This window comes from Diadema antillarum, unplaced genomic scaffold, assembly GCF_040938485.1.
Source record: "Diadema antillarum isolate AM-2024a unplaced genomic scaffold, OU_Dant_1.0 seq00001058_RagTag, whole genome shotgun sequence".
In the NCBI taxonomy this organism is placed as follows: domain Eukaryota; kingdom Metazoa; phylum Echinodermata; class Echinoidea; order Diadematoida; family Diadematidae; genus Diadema; species Diadema antillarum.
In genome coordinates this window covers 307,636-326,922 of record NW_027271886.1, presented here as the reverse complement: position 1 = coordinate 326,922, position 19,287 = coordinate 307,636, and the positions used below count along the sequence as shown (strand labels likewise).

The following is a 19,287-nucleotide window of genomic DNA, read 5'->3' as shown; positions in this document are numbered from 1 at the left end:
CTTTGATTGACACACGCGGAGTTTTCACGCGAATGGTGGTCATTTCAGTAAATTTTGATCGTACAGCCAGTGTCAGTCGGAACTCATTCGAGTCACTCATGTTTCTCATCAGAGTCTATTTTGCTAGTATATTCGTCTGAGTTACATAATTTATTTGTTAATCTACTTTTGCTTTTTTTTTAATCAAAAAACCTTGGTGAAAATAAGCAGCGCACTGCCCTATCTGTTGTGTCTTATCAGCTGGTAACTCACTGAACATTCATGTTATTCAGATTAACTTTGCCTAAAGTACTATGAACTTTTTTGCCTTGTCGTGAAAGACTTTGTATATTTTCATAGATGTGGTCATCTGTTGTTGCCATGTAAAGGAGGCATATCGTTTGGTTTTCAAAATGTATTCATCGCATGCATAGGGCGTAACCGTTTAATGAGGCCGTGCGCAGGAAATGCCTACATTCCTCTATCTAACTTTTCGTGATTCACATTTCTTTATTAAAATGTTTTTTTTTTTTCAGTCAAAGAAATGACCTTTGATAACAGTTCAAGTTAAACTCCTTTAGGTGAACAGCACGGAAGCAGACGTCGCCGGTACCCTGGAATTCTCCAGTGCACCAACCGCCAATTTGCTGTCCCCTTCTGCACTCGGTTCTGTGCAAATCAGGGAGCAGTCTTCTTTAATCGCCGAAAGTCCATATTTCCACCAAAGTTCCACTTAAAGGCATACTTTACCATGTGCAGATGAAACAAAAACCCAGCATTAGTGCTTTGAAATAGTTCTAAAATGTGAGTTAGGGGTAGAAACAACCACTGTGAAATTTTGAATCAGTACGATGGATGCTAAGTATTGTTAAATATAGAAAATGTGAACAATAGCTATAATGAAATGTTTCCAGACTAAACCGTATACTGCTACGGTTTATTGAGAAAAATACTGACATCTCCTCATATCTTAGGCTTTATTGCAAAACTTTTATATGGGATGGTGTTTTGTGGTACAACAGACCTACACATATGCATGAAAGGCGATATCTTGAACATTTTTCAAATGACTTCTCCCAAAGGTAAACTGGACCTTTAAAAGGATGATGGTTGATGTACACACAAAAAAACCCCAGAAAAACACCCATAATTGGCAGAGACAAATATATTATTTTGAGAATTCTTCTCTGCCATTCGTTGGCTCACTAAAAGCACCTGCCAGAATCAAAAGAGTTTAAATCTATTGCTTAGATATGTCTGGATACCATCATTAAATACTATGTTAACAAGTCATATGTAAACCATATAAGTCATTACTGCAGTCTACAGTCAGTCCGTTCTTTGTATTACCTTAACAATTGCTACCCTTCCTTTTGGTGACACAGGGGGCTACAGATCCTTTTAACCCCATCTTTACCAGGGGAACCTGTGTACATACAGTGTCCACGGTGTTTTTAGATCCCGGTGCTGAGAGGATTAAGCTAATAATTATCATGTTGAGCGCAAATCACAAAACCTGGGCCCCATTTCATAAAATATGTTAGGATGGCAACTCTTGCTGGAATTGCAACTTCCAATAGCAACAGCCAATCAGGAAGCTGAGTTCTTGTCGTTGTCATGACAATTGCCATTCCAGCAGGAGTTGCTGTCATATCAACTTTTTATGAGACGGAGGCCTGGTCTGTCGCATGTGAATTCAACGTCATGCGTGCTTCAACTCCTATAGTTACTTCTCAAAATTTGGAAGATCTGGAAGTTTTGTGACAATTGCATGTACATTGTAAATGTTTACGTATTGAGAACAAGCTTAGATGGCACAAAGTTCTGCACTTAACTTGGGAGATACGCTATCTTGTGTACCTCAATGATCGAATTGCAGTTATCCACACAACGCTCTTTTACTAATCGGTATACATAATCATACATGGTTTGATGTGTCCCTATTCGCCTCGAAGCTCCAATTGTGTATTTTCAACGTGACAGGGAGTCGTAATGCAGTGGATGCGCGCTGAGCGCATAACAACAAGGTCTGCGATTCGAGCCCTGCCATGGCACTTGTGTCCTTGAGGGTACAAAACACCAACGCTCCTCTCTACTAATTATTGTATTCATAAAATGGGTTTTAGAATATCTGCAATCTGATTAATCAATCATCATGCATTGATATTTACTGATTCACACTGAGCCATGTGTCCGGTAAAATCCGAACTCATGGCTCAAGCCTTGTGGGTGTGCCGGACGCAAAATGGGGAAAAAGGAATAATTTCATGAATTTATGGGGCCACTTTAGAAAACGAATGATGCAAAGGCCTGTTTCGTGGATCGATGGGAATTGGATGCTCTCGTTTAACTTTGGAAACAGTCTAAAGCCCACTCGCTACGCTCGTGGATTTAAAGAGTTCCAAAGTTCAACTTGCGCATCCAATTCTCGCCGATCCATTCTGTCCTGTGCATCATTTGTATACTGGTATTATAGGAAGCGGACTGTACACCAGTGTGGTACTAGTATTGTTCAGCATATGCACCAGTGGCAACCTGGATTGAACGTTTCCAGTTTGGAGAAGTTTATCAAACAACTACAATGTACTATCATTCTGTACGATCATATAAGTGCCTGGGCCGGGACACTGTGACGGAAGGAGTCCTTTCATATCATACATCTACTCCTTTGAGGTTTCAAGCAGGGACACGTTTTTGTCATTCCGGATGGAGGTTGAACTTACAACCAACAATACAACAAACTGGCTCTATAGAAGAAAAACACTTATACACCGCCTATATTTGAAAGAACGAAGTTGATTGGGAAAGGCTAATTACCGAACGAAATATTATGTGCATAGTTATATAGATGTGAACGTCTGGCGCATGATTTCACCGGGTGTTGTAATAAACGCTAAAAATGCTCCCGGGTCAGATCAATCCCTCCCATTTCACAGCAGTACTCCTCTATAATCCTAGCTTTGCTTCCCAACTCATGACCAAAGTGTTCTCGCGTTCATAAAATATTTGTGTGTCCAAACAGCAATCACAGTAATATCCTTCTAGCAGATCTCACGTGCACAGATAACAGTAAGCACGATTATGCGGTTGGATTTAAGTACACTGTAGGCCTATATCGCAAATGCGGTATGCACAGTTCGCGAGGAAAATTGCAACGATTTTGTACAGACAATAACATGATAGACCTATATTGTAACTATCGCCACACACACACACACACACACACACACACACACACACACACACACTTTTGTTTTATGATAACATAAAACATACACACACACACACAATACACAAATGATGGAGGTTCGCCTTTTCTTCTTTTTTTTTTCCTTTTTATTGTTCTGTGCATTGTATGAGATGTGAGATTAGTAGAGCAAATTCCAGATATGAAATGGTAACAGATTATTGACTGAATCGTGTGTCGTTAATGGGAAAAAACACCACTATCGGTTATTTAATGTTTTGATTTAATCTAAATCCACATCACCTGTTTCTGTTTCTTTCATAGCGGGGATGTATACCTCGAAATCTTTCTCCGTAATTGTTGCTTGACTTTGCTAGCTGATGTTTGTCCACACACAGTAACTTGATTAATCTCTTAGCATCGAATATATTACGTGTATAGTCACGTTACATTACACACCATCGTATTTCCCCATTGGCATTGTGGTGACTGCATTCTAACAAGCGCCGCTCAGCGTTACGTGTCGACATCATCCTGCTCAGTCGGTCTAAACGTGTACAGGGTGTTCGAAAAAAAAAAGGTAACAGAAGTTTGAAGTTCAGCTATGTCAAGAATACATTGTTTATTCTTAGTGAAATGTTTACTGAGATACGAAGTGGCTCATCAGCTTTGATTTGACACCTTGCTTGCGTCATAATACATAGATAACAGACAATCATCTTATCATTATCATTACCACTACTATCACAAATATGATGTTGTTATCATCCTTAGCATTATTACTTTCATTACTCAGTATTATCATCATTATCATAGTTATTAGACACGTGTGGATCTGGCATCCTTGTTGAAAGATTCAAACAACTCAAATATTTTGGTTAGACCCCATGGATCGGTATGTAATGATGGTGAATTTGAGTTGGTATATTGTTAATGTGCGACGCCTGCACATTCCATACTGAAAGTGAATATCATAACCGAATGTTTTAAAGCATGACCAGATTTGCCTTAGCCTTGATTCCAGAATAGGACCTTTCTACATCTGTGATGTCATGTATTGGAGGGCACTAAGTCGACTCTCTGTTGTGAGTAATATCGCTTCGCGCCTTTAAGTAAAGTCATTACTTTTCCTTTTGCTATACGTACTACTAATGATGCAAGCTACGTGTATTAGTACGACATCACTACGGTTGTTGCTACCACAAGGTGGTAGCGTCTGTTCATGAAGTGCTAATTTTAATTTGTTCAGTATTCATGTATATCCTCGTGAGTCAAAAATAGACAAGTTTATTGTAACTTCATCAAATCATAATTATGCATGCCTTTATAACAGAGGTTGCTATTGATAACCAGAAAGCTTGCCCAAAGTTTGCTCGATATAGCAACAACTAACGCATCCTGGACTCCAAGTGTTGAAGCGCATTCAATCGGAATAGGTGGATTGAATAATATTGAACAAGCCGTCACTAATCATCATGGGGAGACATAACCATCACGGATTTGTATTCAGTAACCATGATGCCTATTGGTTAGCACCTCTTACGTTCTTTGGGCCAACCCCCCCTTTTTTTTTTCTTTCACTGTACATTGGTGTGGTATAGCAATCATGTCAATACGAAGAGTTTGTTTGCAAAAACCGATAAGTCCATATTTGCCAAATGGAGATATTTGCGATTAATGGTCAAGAAAAATAAAGAAAATAATAAGAAAATTTTTGCTTCTTTTGACCATAACTTCAATAATATACCTTTATACGTAGTGACCAATATTTTGTACTTTATGACAGAGACCGTACTTCAAAATCTTCACAAATGGACTTATCGGTTTTTGCGAACAAACTCTTCATACAGTGCACTCCCGTTATATCGAACACGGTTATAAGGAAATGCTCGTTACAACGAACATCCATAATTCAAGTCAAAGGAATATCGTCTACCACGTACTCTTCTGTTCGGCTATAGCGAAATTTTGATATAACGAAAGGAAACCGCCGGTCACGAGGACTTCTTTATAACGGGAGTGCACTGTATAACGATATAAATCCTTCGTAGACAAACCTGTGTATCAGGAGGTACTCTTTGCTGCTAACATCCGCATAGTATAGTCACATGCGATGGTATATAGGCCTAGATCTTAACCCAGTGTCTTGGAACCTTGTTGTAAAAGTCTATCCATGTAAGTTAAACCTTTCTGTGTCAGGGACTTCGGACATTGTGTACAACGCTATCGGGTTTTCTGTGCAAATCGCACTCAAAGGACCCGAAGGGTTATATAATTTCAGAATTTCGAAGATAAGAAGTTAAGACGATGAAAAATGGGTGGTTGTGACAGTTGCGGCCATTCTTGCTGTAGAAGATATTGACAAATACATGTCACCATAAGAAAGACTAATCAAAAGAATATCACGTTGTTCATAATGATCACACGACGTACATTGTGTTAGCAACAATATCCAAGGATATAATTATGATCAAATAACGTAATCATTGATGAATAAACATTTATTACCATAAATTAATTATTGTAATCATATTATGATATATTATTATGTACTAAATTGTTATACAATTATATCATAACATTATAATAGATAAATATCTATTCATAAATATGAATAAGTAATATTAGCAACAATATCTAACGACACAATGATCAAATGAGCAAAGATACCCAATGATTATGATCAAATGGCATATCAGCTGCAGCGATCCGATTTATTATGATCAAGTATGTTGATTGCTAAGGTAACGCACTGGTTCCCACAAGTTAGTGATATCCCTTATATTGGCAGTGTTCCCTGTTTCCCTGTAAATGACCGAAGGAAATTTTTGACAACATTCGTTGAAACTGTAACAGCCCATTATACTAAAAGTCGATAGGTAGCGCCTTAGGCATGGGGGGGGGGGGGGGGGAGGTGAAATTACAAAAAAAAGAATATTCAGTGTCTGAATTACAGATGGAATTGTGTGCATGCATTTGGATTGGCGGTTAGGGAGCTCGTAGAGCCCATACGGAACTAGATCATCAGTGAATATTAAGAGGAAATTGGCAGTGTGTTGGAAGAGCTTACTGCTGAAGTAGTCTACCGTATATAGATAGGTACGGCACAGATGCTCGGAATGTTCAGAATCGGTGACTCCATGAGGACCATAAGTCCATCATTACGTATACAACTTGTCTTGCAAATCGGCAACAATGAATCTTACACCTGCTTTCTGTAGGAAAGTCACATGTTACTGCAGTCACGTGGCGAGAAGGTCCTATATCAAAGTCATCATTACTTGATGAGCTAGCTAGCTACGTTATATCGAGTGAGGGATTCATAATGTATTCTTTATTTTTTTATTGCAAAGGTGTTGATGTTCGTCGCACTAAGTGTCGTGTTGAATCCGTTGCTTGCTAAGTTTACAGACCACTCGTTGGAGGAAAAAGAAACCGATGCGTGATTGCACGACAGACTCATGCTTCTTTGAAAAATGACGAGATCATGAAGCAATGTGTAGCAGAATATTGAGAAGTCTTTCAAGATTTTTTTTTTCAAGCATAGTAAACTCAAATATTGAAGAATGACGATGTGTAAACCTCGGTGAATTTAGTGAATTTTAAAGATTTGAAGAGTTAGATGCCTCTCTCCACATAGGGTTCGCATAAAGCATTGAGGGATGGTGGTAAGTTTGGCTAGTTTTTGCAGAGTTTGTTTAGCGTGATTATCAACAGAGATCAGATATTTTCATGTTTTTGCCTGTGTGATACTATACGCTTCAGCACTATTGGGTTCAAGATTTAAAAAAAAACTGTTTTCTCTGCTGCGTCAAACAAGAGGTGAAAAAAAAGGAGAAAGAAGGTGGATGTTGAAAGTTTTCAATTCAATTGATATTCATATTACAATATGTCGGTACATCTTTTTATTGATTTATAAAGAGTAATAACGATAACTATGTGACATTTATATCCGTAATAAAATTATTACAAACAGCAGAAATGTGTGCTTGCGTGGTATGTTGGTGTGTATGAAATACTTCATGTACTGTGATTGACCCTGGGCTGGACTGGACTGATGAACTCGCCAAATGAAGAGCAAATATCATTTTAAAAAAATCTATAGAAATAACGTGTACGTGCATGTTTTTTGTTTGTTTGTTTGTTTAAGTTCTACTCTCTAAAAAAAATCGAGTGAAAATTTTCACTCTAAAAAGAGTGAATACAAAAAAGAGTGAATTTCAAGTGAAATTGGAGTGAATTTTGAGTGAAAATGCTCATTTTCACTCATTTTGGAGTGACGTCAGGGATCACTCCAAAATCTTCGAGTGATCCCTGACGTCACTCCAAAATGAGTGAAAATGAGCATTTTCACTCAAAATTCACTCCAATTTCACTCGAAATTCACTCTTTTTTGTATTCACTCTTTTTAGAGTGAAAATTTTCACTCGATTTTTTTTAGAGAGTAATGAAGTAGACTACAGGACCACTGGTTGACGTGAAGTCCCTGTCCGCTGATTTTCTCCAAGTTGTGAAAAATCACCAACTTCTTTGCTCTGCTAACACCGGCTACAAACGCAGTAACCAAACAAAACATAAACACAAACAAACAAACAAACAAACAAAACATTCAGATTAAAACACGAGGTCTCGCTGTTGAACACATAGAATATCGGGATATAATTTTGACCCTCTTTTTTTCTAAGAATCAAGAGAGGGAGCAAAATGGTCGTAGTGTATGGCTGTAGCTTTTGATAAAGTAACTCTGTGTGCCAAAGTTCCTCCGACACAGGATTTAAATGCGTTAATTATGGAAATTTGAAATTGTCATCTTTGCCGAGACTTTTAAAAAGAAGTGGAATATGCATCTAACAAAATATATAGATTTTGCTCAAGTACATAATTAAAAAGTTTGTCAGACGAAGGGCACCCACTTTGACAAGCATGGGTCATTGATATAGCCTTTTTGTAAAACTAACGCCTTGAACTAGTTACGCTTTGGTACGAATCTATGTATAAGACTCTCATTTGTGGTTAGAGAGAGAGAGAGAAAAAAAGAAGAAAGACGAGGCAGATGAATACGGAAGAGAAAGAGGTGCAGTGGCGGATCAACGGGGAAGGGAACCCCCCCCCCCCAAAAAAAAAAAGTGAAATTGCTATGTGCACAGAAATCATGTGCAGATTCACACAGTAGCTATGTTTCTATAGGACAGTCTCTACCAACCCAACGGAAAAAAAAAGTGAACAACTTTTATTTTATTTATCTTATTTTACTTTTTTGCCTGTGAGCCGATTTAAGGAGGAAAGTGGTAACAAAAAAGTGACGACTTTTCTTCTTTTTTTTTCTGCTTGTTATGACCTTTTGTCATTGGGTCAACCACCTTTCCAAAAACAAACAAACAAACAAACAAACCCAACAACAGCAACTAGATCCGCCCTGAGGTGGAGGATCGATCAGGAGAAGGGGGAGGAAGAAGAGCAGGAATGACATTGATCATGATAATGAAGGAGAAGGGGAAAACGTAATAAAAGAGTCGTAGAAAAATAGGGGGACTCGAGAAGGAGAAGAAGCAGAAGAAAAGGACAAACGGAGATCATGATGATGATTCATGGAGAATGAGAGCAAGTATCAGTCGTAGAGGAGAAGGAGAAGAAGAAGGAGAAGAAGAAGAAGAAGAAGAAGAAGAAGAAGAAGAAGAAGAAGAAGAAGAAGAAGAAGAAGAAGAAGAAGAAGAAGAAGAAGAAGAAGAAGAAAAAGGAGAAGAGAAGAAGGAAGAAAAGGAGGAGGAAGAAGAATGACAGCGTCAATCAAGTAGGCTATGTCGTGAGAATTATACGCTTCACCTGTCCGATCCTTCAGAACGTGAATTCACTCATTGCGCTATTAGTTATCACAAGAGGGCGTCACATCTGTTCATGTCTCCAGAAATGTGCACTGACTGAAGCAGAAGAGCAAGGCATTCTACGACAGAAGTGAGCCGCGTATACACATTTACTTACAGGTAAGTGTCAGAAATGATTGATAAGATAGGCCAGAAGAGATGTAGGGTTATACTTTGCGCCAAAGATAAACGTTCAATTTATCGTAGGGTGGGAAACTGTCGAACTTGCACCATATTGCGTCAGCCCAGTCCCGTACATTCATTTCTATGTAGTTCTGCCTTATCAGGTCTGCTGAGCATGCATCAGCATCATCGCATCATCGACATCGTGTAGAGTTCTACTTTAACAATAATACAATAGGCTGATTAGCAGCGTGCAGCGGCGTTGTTCAACACCTGTAGAGTTTGCTATGGTACAATATTTGGTAATCATGTAGAAATGCACACCTACCGTTTGCTTCGCCGTTTGTGAATTAAATTTTGTGCAGCTATTATGAGGAGATGCTAGTTTTCATGGAATTAGAAAGCCGAAAAGGGAAGAAAAATGAAAAATCAGATTTGAAAAGTATGTCGATCGCGAGCTGTCTCGGTGTAGTACGTAGTGCATCGATTTCGCACAGAAAGATATTGATCGATTCTGATACTATAGATACTATGATAGTCTCTAATTAGCCGCTTATCAACAATATCGAACACGACTCGTGGAATAGGTTCTAGTTATGTGTACTTTTCCCCAGACGCATCTTAGGAATTCTTTTTTTTTTCTCTCATTAGTTTCTTCGCCACTATCATGATTATTACTATTCAAATAGATAGAGCTTATTTATACCAGGATTTAGACGTCCATTCTTTAAAAATTGTGTCATGTATTGATTTTATCATGACAATTTAAGTTGACAACAATGTTAATTTGAATAGTGTTGTAGGGTATAGAAGGAGGTTGAAGGAGAAGAAATGGAAGAAAAAGGTAAAGGCTTAGGAGGGAAAGGGTCGGGAGAGAGAAAAGAAGAAGATGAGAAGGAAGTTGAATTCAAAGGGGATTTGTTTTTCCACTTTATGCTGTTGAGCCAACTTATTTATTGTGGTTAAACACCAAACAAGCAGCTATATCACAGACTATAAAGATCCATTATAATTGTTATTTCGCTTAGATTCTAGATAATCGGTCATCCATCGTGCTACGCTGACACAATCGTCAATCGGCGTACTTTTTGTTAGTCGAAGACTCAAAATTAGCTAATTTTCTTCTTTAATTGGCTATGAAATTTCAGGAAACCGTCAGATATGGTCCATCTTGACATTTCTGATAGCCGCAAAAAGTTTTCATTGACAAAATAAGGAAGGAAATGGAAGGTGTGCCTGGTGTGCATTTCTACATGATTACCCAATATTTTAAAATGTTCAGAAATTAGTAGTAAAGTTACTCATCATTCATATCAATAATCATTTTAAAACTAGATGATAGATCTAGTTACTTTTAATACTAGTACCAGTACTAGAATGTCTAGTACGAATAGTATTTTATATGATAAGGAATTAATAGTGGGCCCTGTCTTCCTGGTGGTAGGTGTCTAACCGTTAGGCCAGGATCTGGTTCTGAACAGGGAGATAAGAACCCCAACTCCCTGTTCTTACACATTGAATCTGAAAATATGAAATTATGCTGGAGGTTATGTTTTTCACTATTTGAGATGTATGTCAGCATTTAGATGGCAATTAATTCAGTCCTGTCTTTCTATCATTTTACCACAAAGCAGAGGCTGAAACGAGAATACATCCTCTCTCTTGTGTTTCAGTGCTAGTGCTCTTGTCTTAAATAGCGCCTTATTATTCAGTAGATATACATGTATATTGGGATTCATTAGTACTTTTTGTCTAAAGACATACTTGTTCAACTGATTGACAAATTGCCCTACATCAACATAAAGATGCACTTGTTGTTTGTGTCTGCAATTCAGTGACATTAATATTGTAGTCTTTCAGTTATTCACATGACCACCATTTTCACCAGATTTCAAGATGGAGTTCCAGGCGGTCATCATGGCTGCAGGCCGTGGCTCTCGGATGACGGACCTGTCCAACAACATCCCCAAGGCCCTGCTCCCGATCGGAAACCATCCCATGATATGGTACCCCATTATGATGCTGGAACGGGCAGGATTTGAACGTAAGGAGGGGCCTTGAGCATCTGCTGGTGCAATTTTATCGAGTATGAAATAGAGACTGCATGTAGGTCTTATGTCAAGGAAATTTTGAATGGAGGAATTTTTGGAGCAAGCCAAACAACACTCTCAAAGCAGCTAGCAAGGATGATTGTGTGACCAACTGTGTGAAATGTTATCTATGGATAAAACAGAAGTGAATCTTTCTTTCTTTTTAGCTTTGGCATCCTTTATTAAGAATGTTAGTAGCAGCACAAATTGGCCATTGAACAAAATTCTTAGAGTGGTATGATATCGTAAATGTTCTTCTTTTTTCCCCCCTCTGTTTAACCAGGAGCCATTATCGTCACACTCGATTCAGTCGGGAAGGACTTGAGGCAGAAGCTGAAGTCCTGCGGGGAGATCAAACTGGAGCTGGACGTCGTCACCATCCCAAGCGACGAGGACTGGGGCACGGCGGACTCTCTGAGGCACATCCGGGACAAGATCAAGGTATGTCTCCCATGCCTATGCTGGTCATATATGCACAGCCAGTTCACAGCCAAATTCTTGGCCATTCTTTTAAAGGTGAGGGGCAGTTGGGGGGCCTTTAAAGATTATCCTTCATGTTCAGTGGGAAAGAAAATACTAAAAGAAAAGTGGCCAGTAATTTATCAATAAAAAAAAACTTTCCTCTTGGTTCAAAGTTCTAGATAGATAAAACAAGGACAATTCAGACAATTTAACCCTTTAATTCGTAATATTTGTGGGCTAATACCAATTTTTTTCTTTATTCTTTTTTTCACCCAAGTGATCAAGAACTCAATGCCTTTTTATCTTGCATTTGTCATTGTTGCCATGGTTACAGACTGATGTCCTGGTGGTCAGTAGTGATCTCATCACCGATGTTAAGCTCCACCTCCTAGCCGATGTCCACAGGAAGTACGATGCGACCATCACTGCCCTCCTCCACACACAAGCTGACCAGGGCCTGGAAGGTGTGACCGTCCCAGGCACAAAGTCCAAGAGAAAATCAGGTGAGTCCTGTCAACATCTTTCTGGATTGATTAATTTCTATGATGTTTGGCTATAAGCTGTGTCAAGATTGGAGAAAAAAAATACCTTTAGCTGTGAGAAGTGGAAGAATATTTGGAATATCATTTAAGCCACAACCTCAGAAGTGGTTCCTGACTTTTGCTTCTGTGACAATTGCTCCCATTAAATATCTGCACGCTAAGCTAAACATAGATTCTACCCACAAACCTAATCCTAATCCTAATCCTCACATCAAACTAGACCTAAAACCCTATCACAACCCTAACCCGAACCCTAAGTCCTTCAAGAAAATACTCAAGACAGGAGCAATTGTTGCAGGAGCACATGTCATGTAACCTCAGAAGTATCATGATTTTTCCTAGATTTAATACTTAGTATATCGCGCTCTCCCAGGGAAAGGGCTAGTTTCAAGTAATTGTGTAAAAGTATTTTTTTTCAGCTTGTATAAGTGCGAGTGTGTGCTTCTTTTGAGGGATATGATAAAATGCAACCAGAAATTGAATGCCAGAATGTTTTCTACATGACCACGTAGACATTTTTGTGGAGACTTGCCTTTCTGTTGTAGTCAGAATGAGCGTACATGGACAGAGTGCTATGTGAAGTGTGAAAGAGAATTGGGGTTTTTGTTGCAATACCAAAGTAAGACACAGTAAGGATCATTCAAGTTGTCAGTGTGATGGTTTGATAGGTGTCAGACTGCCCAATTAGAGTAATGATTTTAAGCACCCTCACTAATCCTTAATAGTAGTGAGTCACTTTTATCATGGTAATATGGCACCAATGTGCGTGCATGGCTGTCATTTTGCTGCCATGCATTTGTATGTGTGGCTTAGCTAGCTTTAACTCTGTCTGTTTCACAACATTGTTGTTTCTTCATTTTTTTTTTCTGTTTTTTTTTCTTCAGGTTGAAGATATATGACACGAATTTCAGTGAATGAAACATGATCTTTTTAAAAAAATAATGTTCTTGCATTTATGCATCACAGATCAGAGAGATATCATAGGCCTAGATGAGAATGGTCAGAGGTTGTTACTGATGACTGCAGAGGCCGATGTTGAAGTGGATCTTGGCTTGAAAATGTCATTACTGAGAAAGTGAGTACAGGAAGAGTAGATCTTGCCAATTCCATCCTCCAGACAAATTCCATGGAAATGTATTCTCTAATAATCACACCTGCAATTCTGTCAAGCATCAGCCATATTGTAACTGGTCATCAAAATGTTGTGGGTCTTAAAATACAAATGTTACTCTTTGTAGATGAAATATGCATCTTTTGTTGTTGTTGTAAGTCAACATTGTCTTCTTGGGTGTAAATCTGATTTCACTGATTGAATTAGAACCTCTGTGGGAAGTCAAGATGAAGTAAAGTGCTTAAAACAAAGGCCTACCAGTATGTGCTTGGAGAAACATAAAATCTCATTAAATTGGGGTATCCGTCATCTGCTCCCAGTGCAGGAATGTAAACATTTGAATAGTTTGTTGTGCTGAAATATATCAAAATTTTGCACTCAACTGAAGTAGCCTGAATATGAAACAAAAATGCAGGAGATATTAAAATACTTGGTATGTACATGTATAGCAATACTCTCACCCCCCATAAAAAATTTAAGCAAGTGAAGTTTATTAGAATTGGTCCAGGAAGAAAAAAAATGATTCTGCAAAGGTTTTCGCTCTTACTATAGTTGATATTTCGCACTTCGATAATAGATTCACATCTGATTGATTATAAGTTATTTAAATTGCTCTTTCCATGAAGTGTTGTTCTCTAAGGAAAGACTGTGTCCCTCGTCTCTTTTCCCCCTCAGGTTTCCCTGTATTCAGTTCCAAACAAAGCTACTCGATGCACACATGTATCTGCTGAAGAAGTGGGTGGTGGATTTCCTGGCTGACACTAAGCTTGGAAGGTAAGAGTGCAAAAAGTTGCACATCAGCAAAATAACCAAGGGTGTGTTCAAGCGCTCTAAAGCGAACCAAATCGAACTTGAACCAAAGCATACCGTACTGACCTGTGCCAGATTTGGAGCGTTCGAGCGCTGTATTGAGAAAGCATACCTCATGAGTTATTATTAGAGGAGCCGGGTCACGCATTATGCAGCAAAAGGATCATTCACCTGGTGCGCTTAAACTACTTACAGCTGTCCCAAACAATGAGCATGAACTCTTTGCATTATGACGTATGTGCATGTTACGCGCATTCTCACATGCAAACTTTTGGAACGCGTTTGGTACCCTTTTGGAGCACATCAGAAAGTGGTCCTTTTTTGGCTCAGTTCAGTACGATACGGCACACTTTAGGTGTGTTCGAGTGCTCCTCTGTTATGGGTATGGTATGGTACAGTTCACCTTTAACAGGAGAGCCCTCGTACGCAAAGTAAGGCTGTTTTGTATTTATGTCTTAGCAGCTGCAAATATATGTACTGCTTGTGGGCAATGTCCAATTTATGAGACCACACTTTACCATGATGGATTTAAGTTGCGTAATGCAAGCTTGAGTAACTGTCCCTGAAAATCAGAATACACACATGTACGCACACTCCATATACACAAATACAAAACACCAACACACACTATGAAACATTATTAAAGTTTGAAGTTGATTTTTTTTTGTCTTTATTTGAAATTTGAGAAAAGCCAGCAGTGCATTTTTTGTATTGCAAAATCATTGGAATTCTTATCAATATTTCAAAGACTGGGTCCAAGCAATTCCAACAAATGTGTGCTTCATTTTGTTTTGTGGCCTGACAATAATGGACAGAATGAAGCAGCTCATTCTTTGGTCTTATTTGCTGTTTAATTCTTTGAATGCCACAATCACACACCTGACATTAGTTACGTTCAGACAGTGATCCTTAACGTAGAGGATAAGCTAACTTTCATCATCAGTCATTTCATCACGAAATGACAATTTTGTGACTAAATTGTTTTTTCATGGACAAGTGACAACATCAATTTTGTCAACAGATCACTGCAATATACAATTTCCTCACACTTCCCCTCCCATAATACAGGGAGATATGATTCCAAACATTTCACTGTGCATTGATTCAATTCACAGCAGAAAGAAATGATATCAAACAAAGGTAGTTTTGCCTTTTTCTAAAATAACGTATTTGTGCATATGTGTTTTGTAATAGGAATCTTACTACACTGAAAGGAGAGGTGCTCCCATATCTGGTCAAGAAGCAGTTCTCAAGGAACTCGTCCCGTAAAGGAGATGACAAGGACACACCCATAGGGGAAGTTAAACCAAGCATCCAACCAGGTGAGGCTGTATTAAAGATCATTTGAGGATGGGAATTGGGTTTACACTGTGCAGGTTGGCAACAACAAATACAGTCTGTTTTAATATCTGTCTGTATGGCTGGCTATCAATCTGTTTGTCTCGAAAGAAGTGCTCAATCAGATGATGCTACATCAAGTTTCAGTGTGCCCTCACTAAGACAAAAAGACTAGAAAGGTTATAATTTACTGAATGTGGCAAATCAATGAGGATTGAATAGTTTGTTCTTTAGAAACAGGGTTGATATCTATTCATTTGACCTAAATGTTTCATTAAGTAGAGTATTAAAAAAGGTAGGTCTCATTCTCGCCCTCTTTTGGCCATAAAATATCCAAAGTTCCTAAATTGCTACGTTGTAACTGATTCTTACCCGGTTGAGGAAGGGCTATTTTTATGCCTCCGCAACGAAGTGGCCGGAGGCATTATGTTTTCGGGTCGTCCGTCCGTCCGTCCCGTTTTGTTTTTGTCGATATCTCAAGAACCGTGTGGTGGTTTTACATCAAACTTGGTATGAGGGTATATCCTTGGGGGATAATACTTTGTGTGGATTTTAGGGTCACAGGGTCAAAGGTCAAAGGTCACAGGTTATTTTGTGAAAAAAAATTTGAAATTTCATGTTTTTCTCCATATCTCGCAAATGGTTCAAGGTATCTTCATGGAACTTAGTATATATGCTTGTACTGATGGGCAGTGATTATCTAGGGAAGTTGGGGTCGTGGGTCAAAGGTCAGGGGGTCAAAGGTCAAGGTCAACTCCTCAAAATATCACTACTTTCCTGAGAATGCAATATGCCTGAAGGTTTTTTTTTTTTTAAACTTGATGTATGGCATGTATTACCCAATATATATTTTTGGGGAAGTTTCTTGCCAAAAGGTCAAAGGTCAAAAGGTCAAAGGTCAAGTGAAAGTGCTAAATTGCACTTTTTCCTCCATATCTCGAAAGTAACTCCAGGTATCATCATGAAACTTACATATTTATGCATGTTCAACCTAACAGTGATTCTCTTTGGAACTGTGAGGTCAAAGGTCAAAGGCCAGGTTTAGATAATGCTATTTTCCCATTTGATACTGAAATTATACTTTTCCTCAATACCTTGAAAATTACTCAATGCATAAACTTATAAAAGGGTCAAAAGTCAAGTAAAAATCATCAGTTCCCCAAATACCTGCACTCTGACATTTTAATCATTCATCCAATTGAACCTAGTTCTAGGAAAGTGAACATTCAGCACATTTGTGTCAAACCTGTCCTTTTAATATTTTGCCAATTGTGTGAAACTGTCATCACACATTGTCAAGACATTGTACTATAGACCTATTAGGAGAACAATGCATTATGGCGGAGGCATATCAGTAGCCGTAGCGATATGTCTAGTTTGCTTCTGCACGCATTTCCCTTAAGCCCGCCGCACACTACACGATCCGACTGGTCTTAAAGTCTTAAGCCAAGCTGGGTCTTAAGACCAGTCGTACGACCGGACACCGCACACTATACGACCCGACTGTAAAGCGCGCGCAGTGCGCACATGCGTGCGCTTGCATTTTACTGCGTTGTGAATGGCTGAAAGCCCACGACCAGTCGGTAGAAATTCAACATGTCAAATCTCTACGACTGGCGCTAAGACCCAGTCGTACGACTAGAAAATGGCAAGACTGTGACGTCACACTTCTAGTCTTAAGGTCTTAAGACCGGTGAATCGGGGCAAAATCGTGTAGTGTGCGGCGGGCTTTAGACATTTGCCCAAGAATACTTGGGAATAGTCTTTAGCAGGTCAAAGCTGATATAATTTATATCTCAAAGTGGCAATTTTTAGTGATATGCAATGTGTGCGTGCAATCAGCCAGCCGATCGACGTTGAATCTCGATATTATTCATAAAAACATAATGCGTATAGCTAGAACGTACACACATCAGTATCGGTGCTTGCAGAGTAGTTCACTTAAGCTCGCAGAGCACAAGTGCCAAATTGTTATAGAGATATGATCTGATTTATCGAAATATGTATGCTTTCAGGAGCTAACACAGATGAATTATGTTGTTAGCGTTTTTTGTTTTTTTGTCAGTGTATTCCAGCTGTACACAAATTTGATTTCCAGGGTACTGGTACACTATAACTAATCCCATGCAATATTTGTCTAAAACATGATATGGAGTGAAATTCAGGGGTGATTTAATGATGACAAGATTGTAATTTCTGCAGCTAACCTTCCCAGGGGGCATAATGGCTTAAAGTTTATCAGTGTCTTGTGATTTCTTTCGTCACCTGCACAGAACTCTCCAGCTACCTCCCCACCAATGAGCTGGACATGAAGGTCTTGGAGATGTCACCGTGGAACGCTCACAGGGGTGAAATGTCAAAGGTCTACCAGAAGGGCGACCACCTCCGCTGCTTCACCTACATCGCCTCAGGAGGCATGTGCCTGCGGGCCAACAACGTGGCCGCATACTGCGAGGCGAATCGTCAGGTAGGACTCGGTTGGGATTCTGTGAAATTCACAATATAAAATGGTCAACATAAATACTGGCTGGTGATTGGTCATTATGCAATCACTGACTAATGCAGCTACATGTAGGGTCAAAATCATTATATTGCAAACAGCGAAATCACCGCATCAGGAGACTGCTGAGACGTCACTTTATATATTACATCTCTGAAAATGCAATATAATATCTACATGCAATTTCATGCATTTCATTTGTCACGGAGGATATATATATTATGACTGGGTGCCACATTATAATTCTGGCTCTGGGCTGTAACTGCAGGGCAGTAAATCTTCGAGCTAGACCTTTTGCAGCAGTCAGTAGAAATGAAATTGATTTTGTTTCAGTACTTTACCTTTACTTGGGATGGGTCTGCAAATTGTGCATGTCTCAACTCCGATAAAAATGACTGATCTAGTCACATAGCTGAACAAGGGGAAATGTGTTGGAGAACATCTTCAGACCTTGTACATTGTATGAATCACATAGAAATTGATTTGGATGCAAGTAATTCAACTTTAATTCTAAAGGGCAAATCCATACTATGTTACATTTATTCTACAGATAGACAAATATCAAATAAGCAGAATATTAGAATTTTACATAGAATGAGAACTTTCAGGAATTGTTCAGTTCCCCCCCCCCAAAAAAAAAAAATACTGCAACTTACAGTGCCGATGATGTAATGGCGCGTTGACTTTTCATGACCTTAATTTATTTGTATGTGAAATGAAAAAGAGAGAAGTTTATCTATCTGTACCAATTGGAGGATTGTAATAATTTTGTAATATAGACTCTCAATTGGGAAGGGATTTTAGTTGATTAATTATTGACTTTTGACAAAACTTTTTTTTTTAACTTTTTGTTTCATGTACAAATTAATGGGACTGTTATGAGGTGATGACGTCATCAAATACCCTAAAAGACATGTGGGATTGAGACCAATAGTACATCTTGTCAAACCTTGAAATTCTATGACTGTTTACTATTCTGATTTAATGACACTTTTGGTTTTGTTCACTAGACTTTGCTCTTTTTATTAAAGTCTACGCATACCATGGTGTGGTTTTGCATGTTAGATACTAGAAAGCAGATTTTCTCTGAATATTCACATACATTTGTAGTTAGAGGCCCCTGCTCTGTAGGATTAGGGACTTTTTGATTTCACGTCCTGGACGTGGATGGCCACATAATGACGTCATTTGAAGGAAGTGCGCATACTCCAGGTTCTCTAGCACGTCCACAATCAGAATCGAGAACATATGAAGTGTTTGTTCGCAAAAACCGATATGTCCATT

At 38.8% G+C, this 19,287-nt stretch overlaps 1 protein-coding gene across 1 annotated transcript in view; it reads left to right on the top strand.

The window, feature by feature from the left end:
• The first annotated feature begins 9,065 nt into the window (after window positions 1-9,065).
• The window catches only part of LOC139743207 (translation initiation factor eIF2B subunit gamma-like), a 31,643-nt gene continuing 21,421 nt past the window's right edge, over window positions 9,066-19,287 (top strand). Inside the window, exons 1-9 of the mRNA XM_071653706.1 lie at window positions 9,066-9,147; window positions 11,039-11,194; window positions 11,524-11,681; window positions 12,037-12,205; window positions 13,211-13,319; window positions 14,031-14,129; window positions 15,360-15,495; window positions 16,379-16,400; window positions 17,777-17,970. Of these exons, the coding sequence (XP_071509807.1) occupies window positions 11,047-11,194; window positions 11,524-11,681; window positions 12,037-12,205; window positions 13,211-13,319; window positions 14,031-14,129; window positions 15,360-15,495; window positions 16,379-16,400; window positions 17,777-17,970 (1,035 nt within the window). The 5' untranslated portion in view covers window positions 9,066-9,147; window positions 11,039-11,046. The remainder of the gene's footprint in view (window positions 9,148-11,038; window positions 11,195-11,523; window positions 11,682-12,036; window positions 12,206-13,210; window positions 13,320-14,030; window positions 14,130-15,359; window positions 15,496-16,378; window positions 16,401-17,776; window positions 17,971-19,287) is intronic.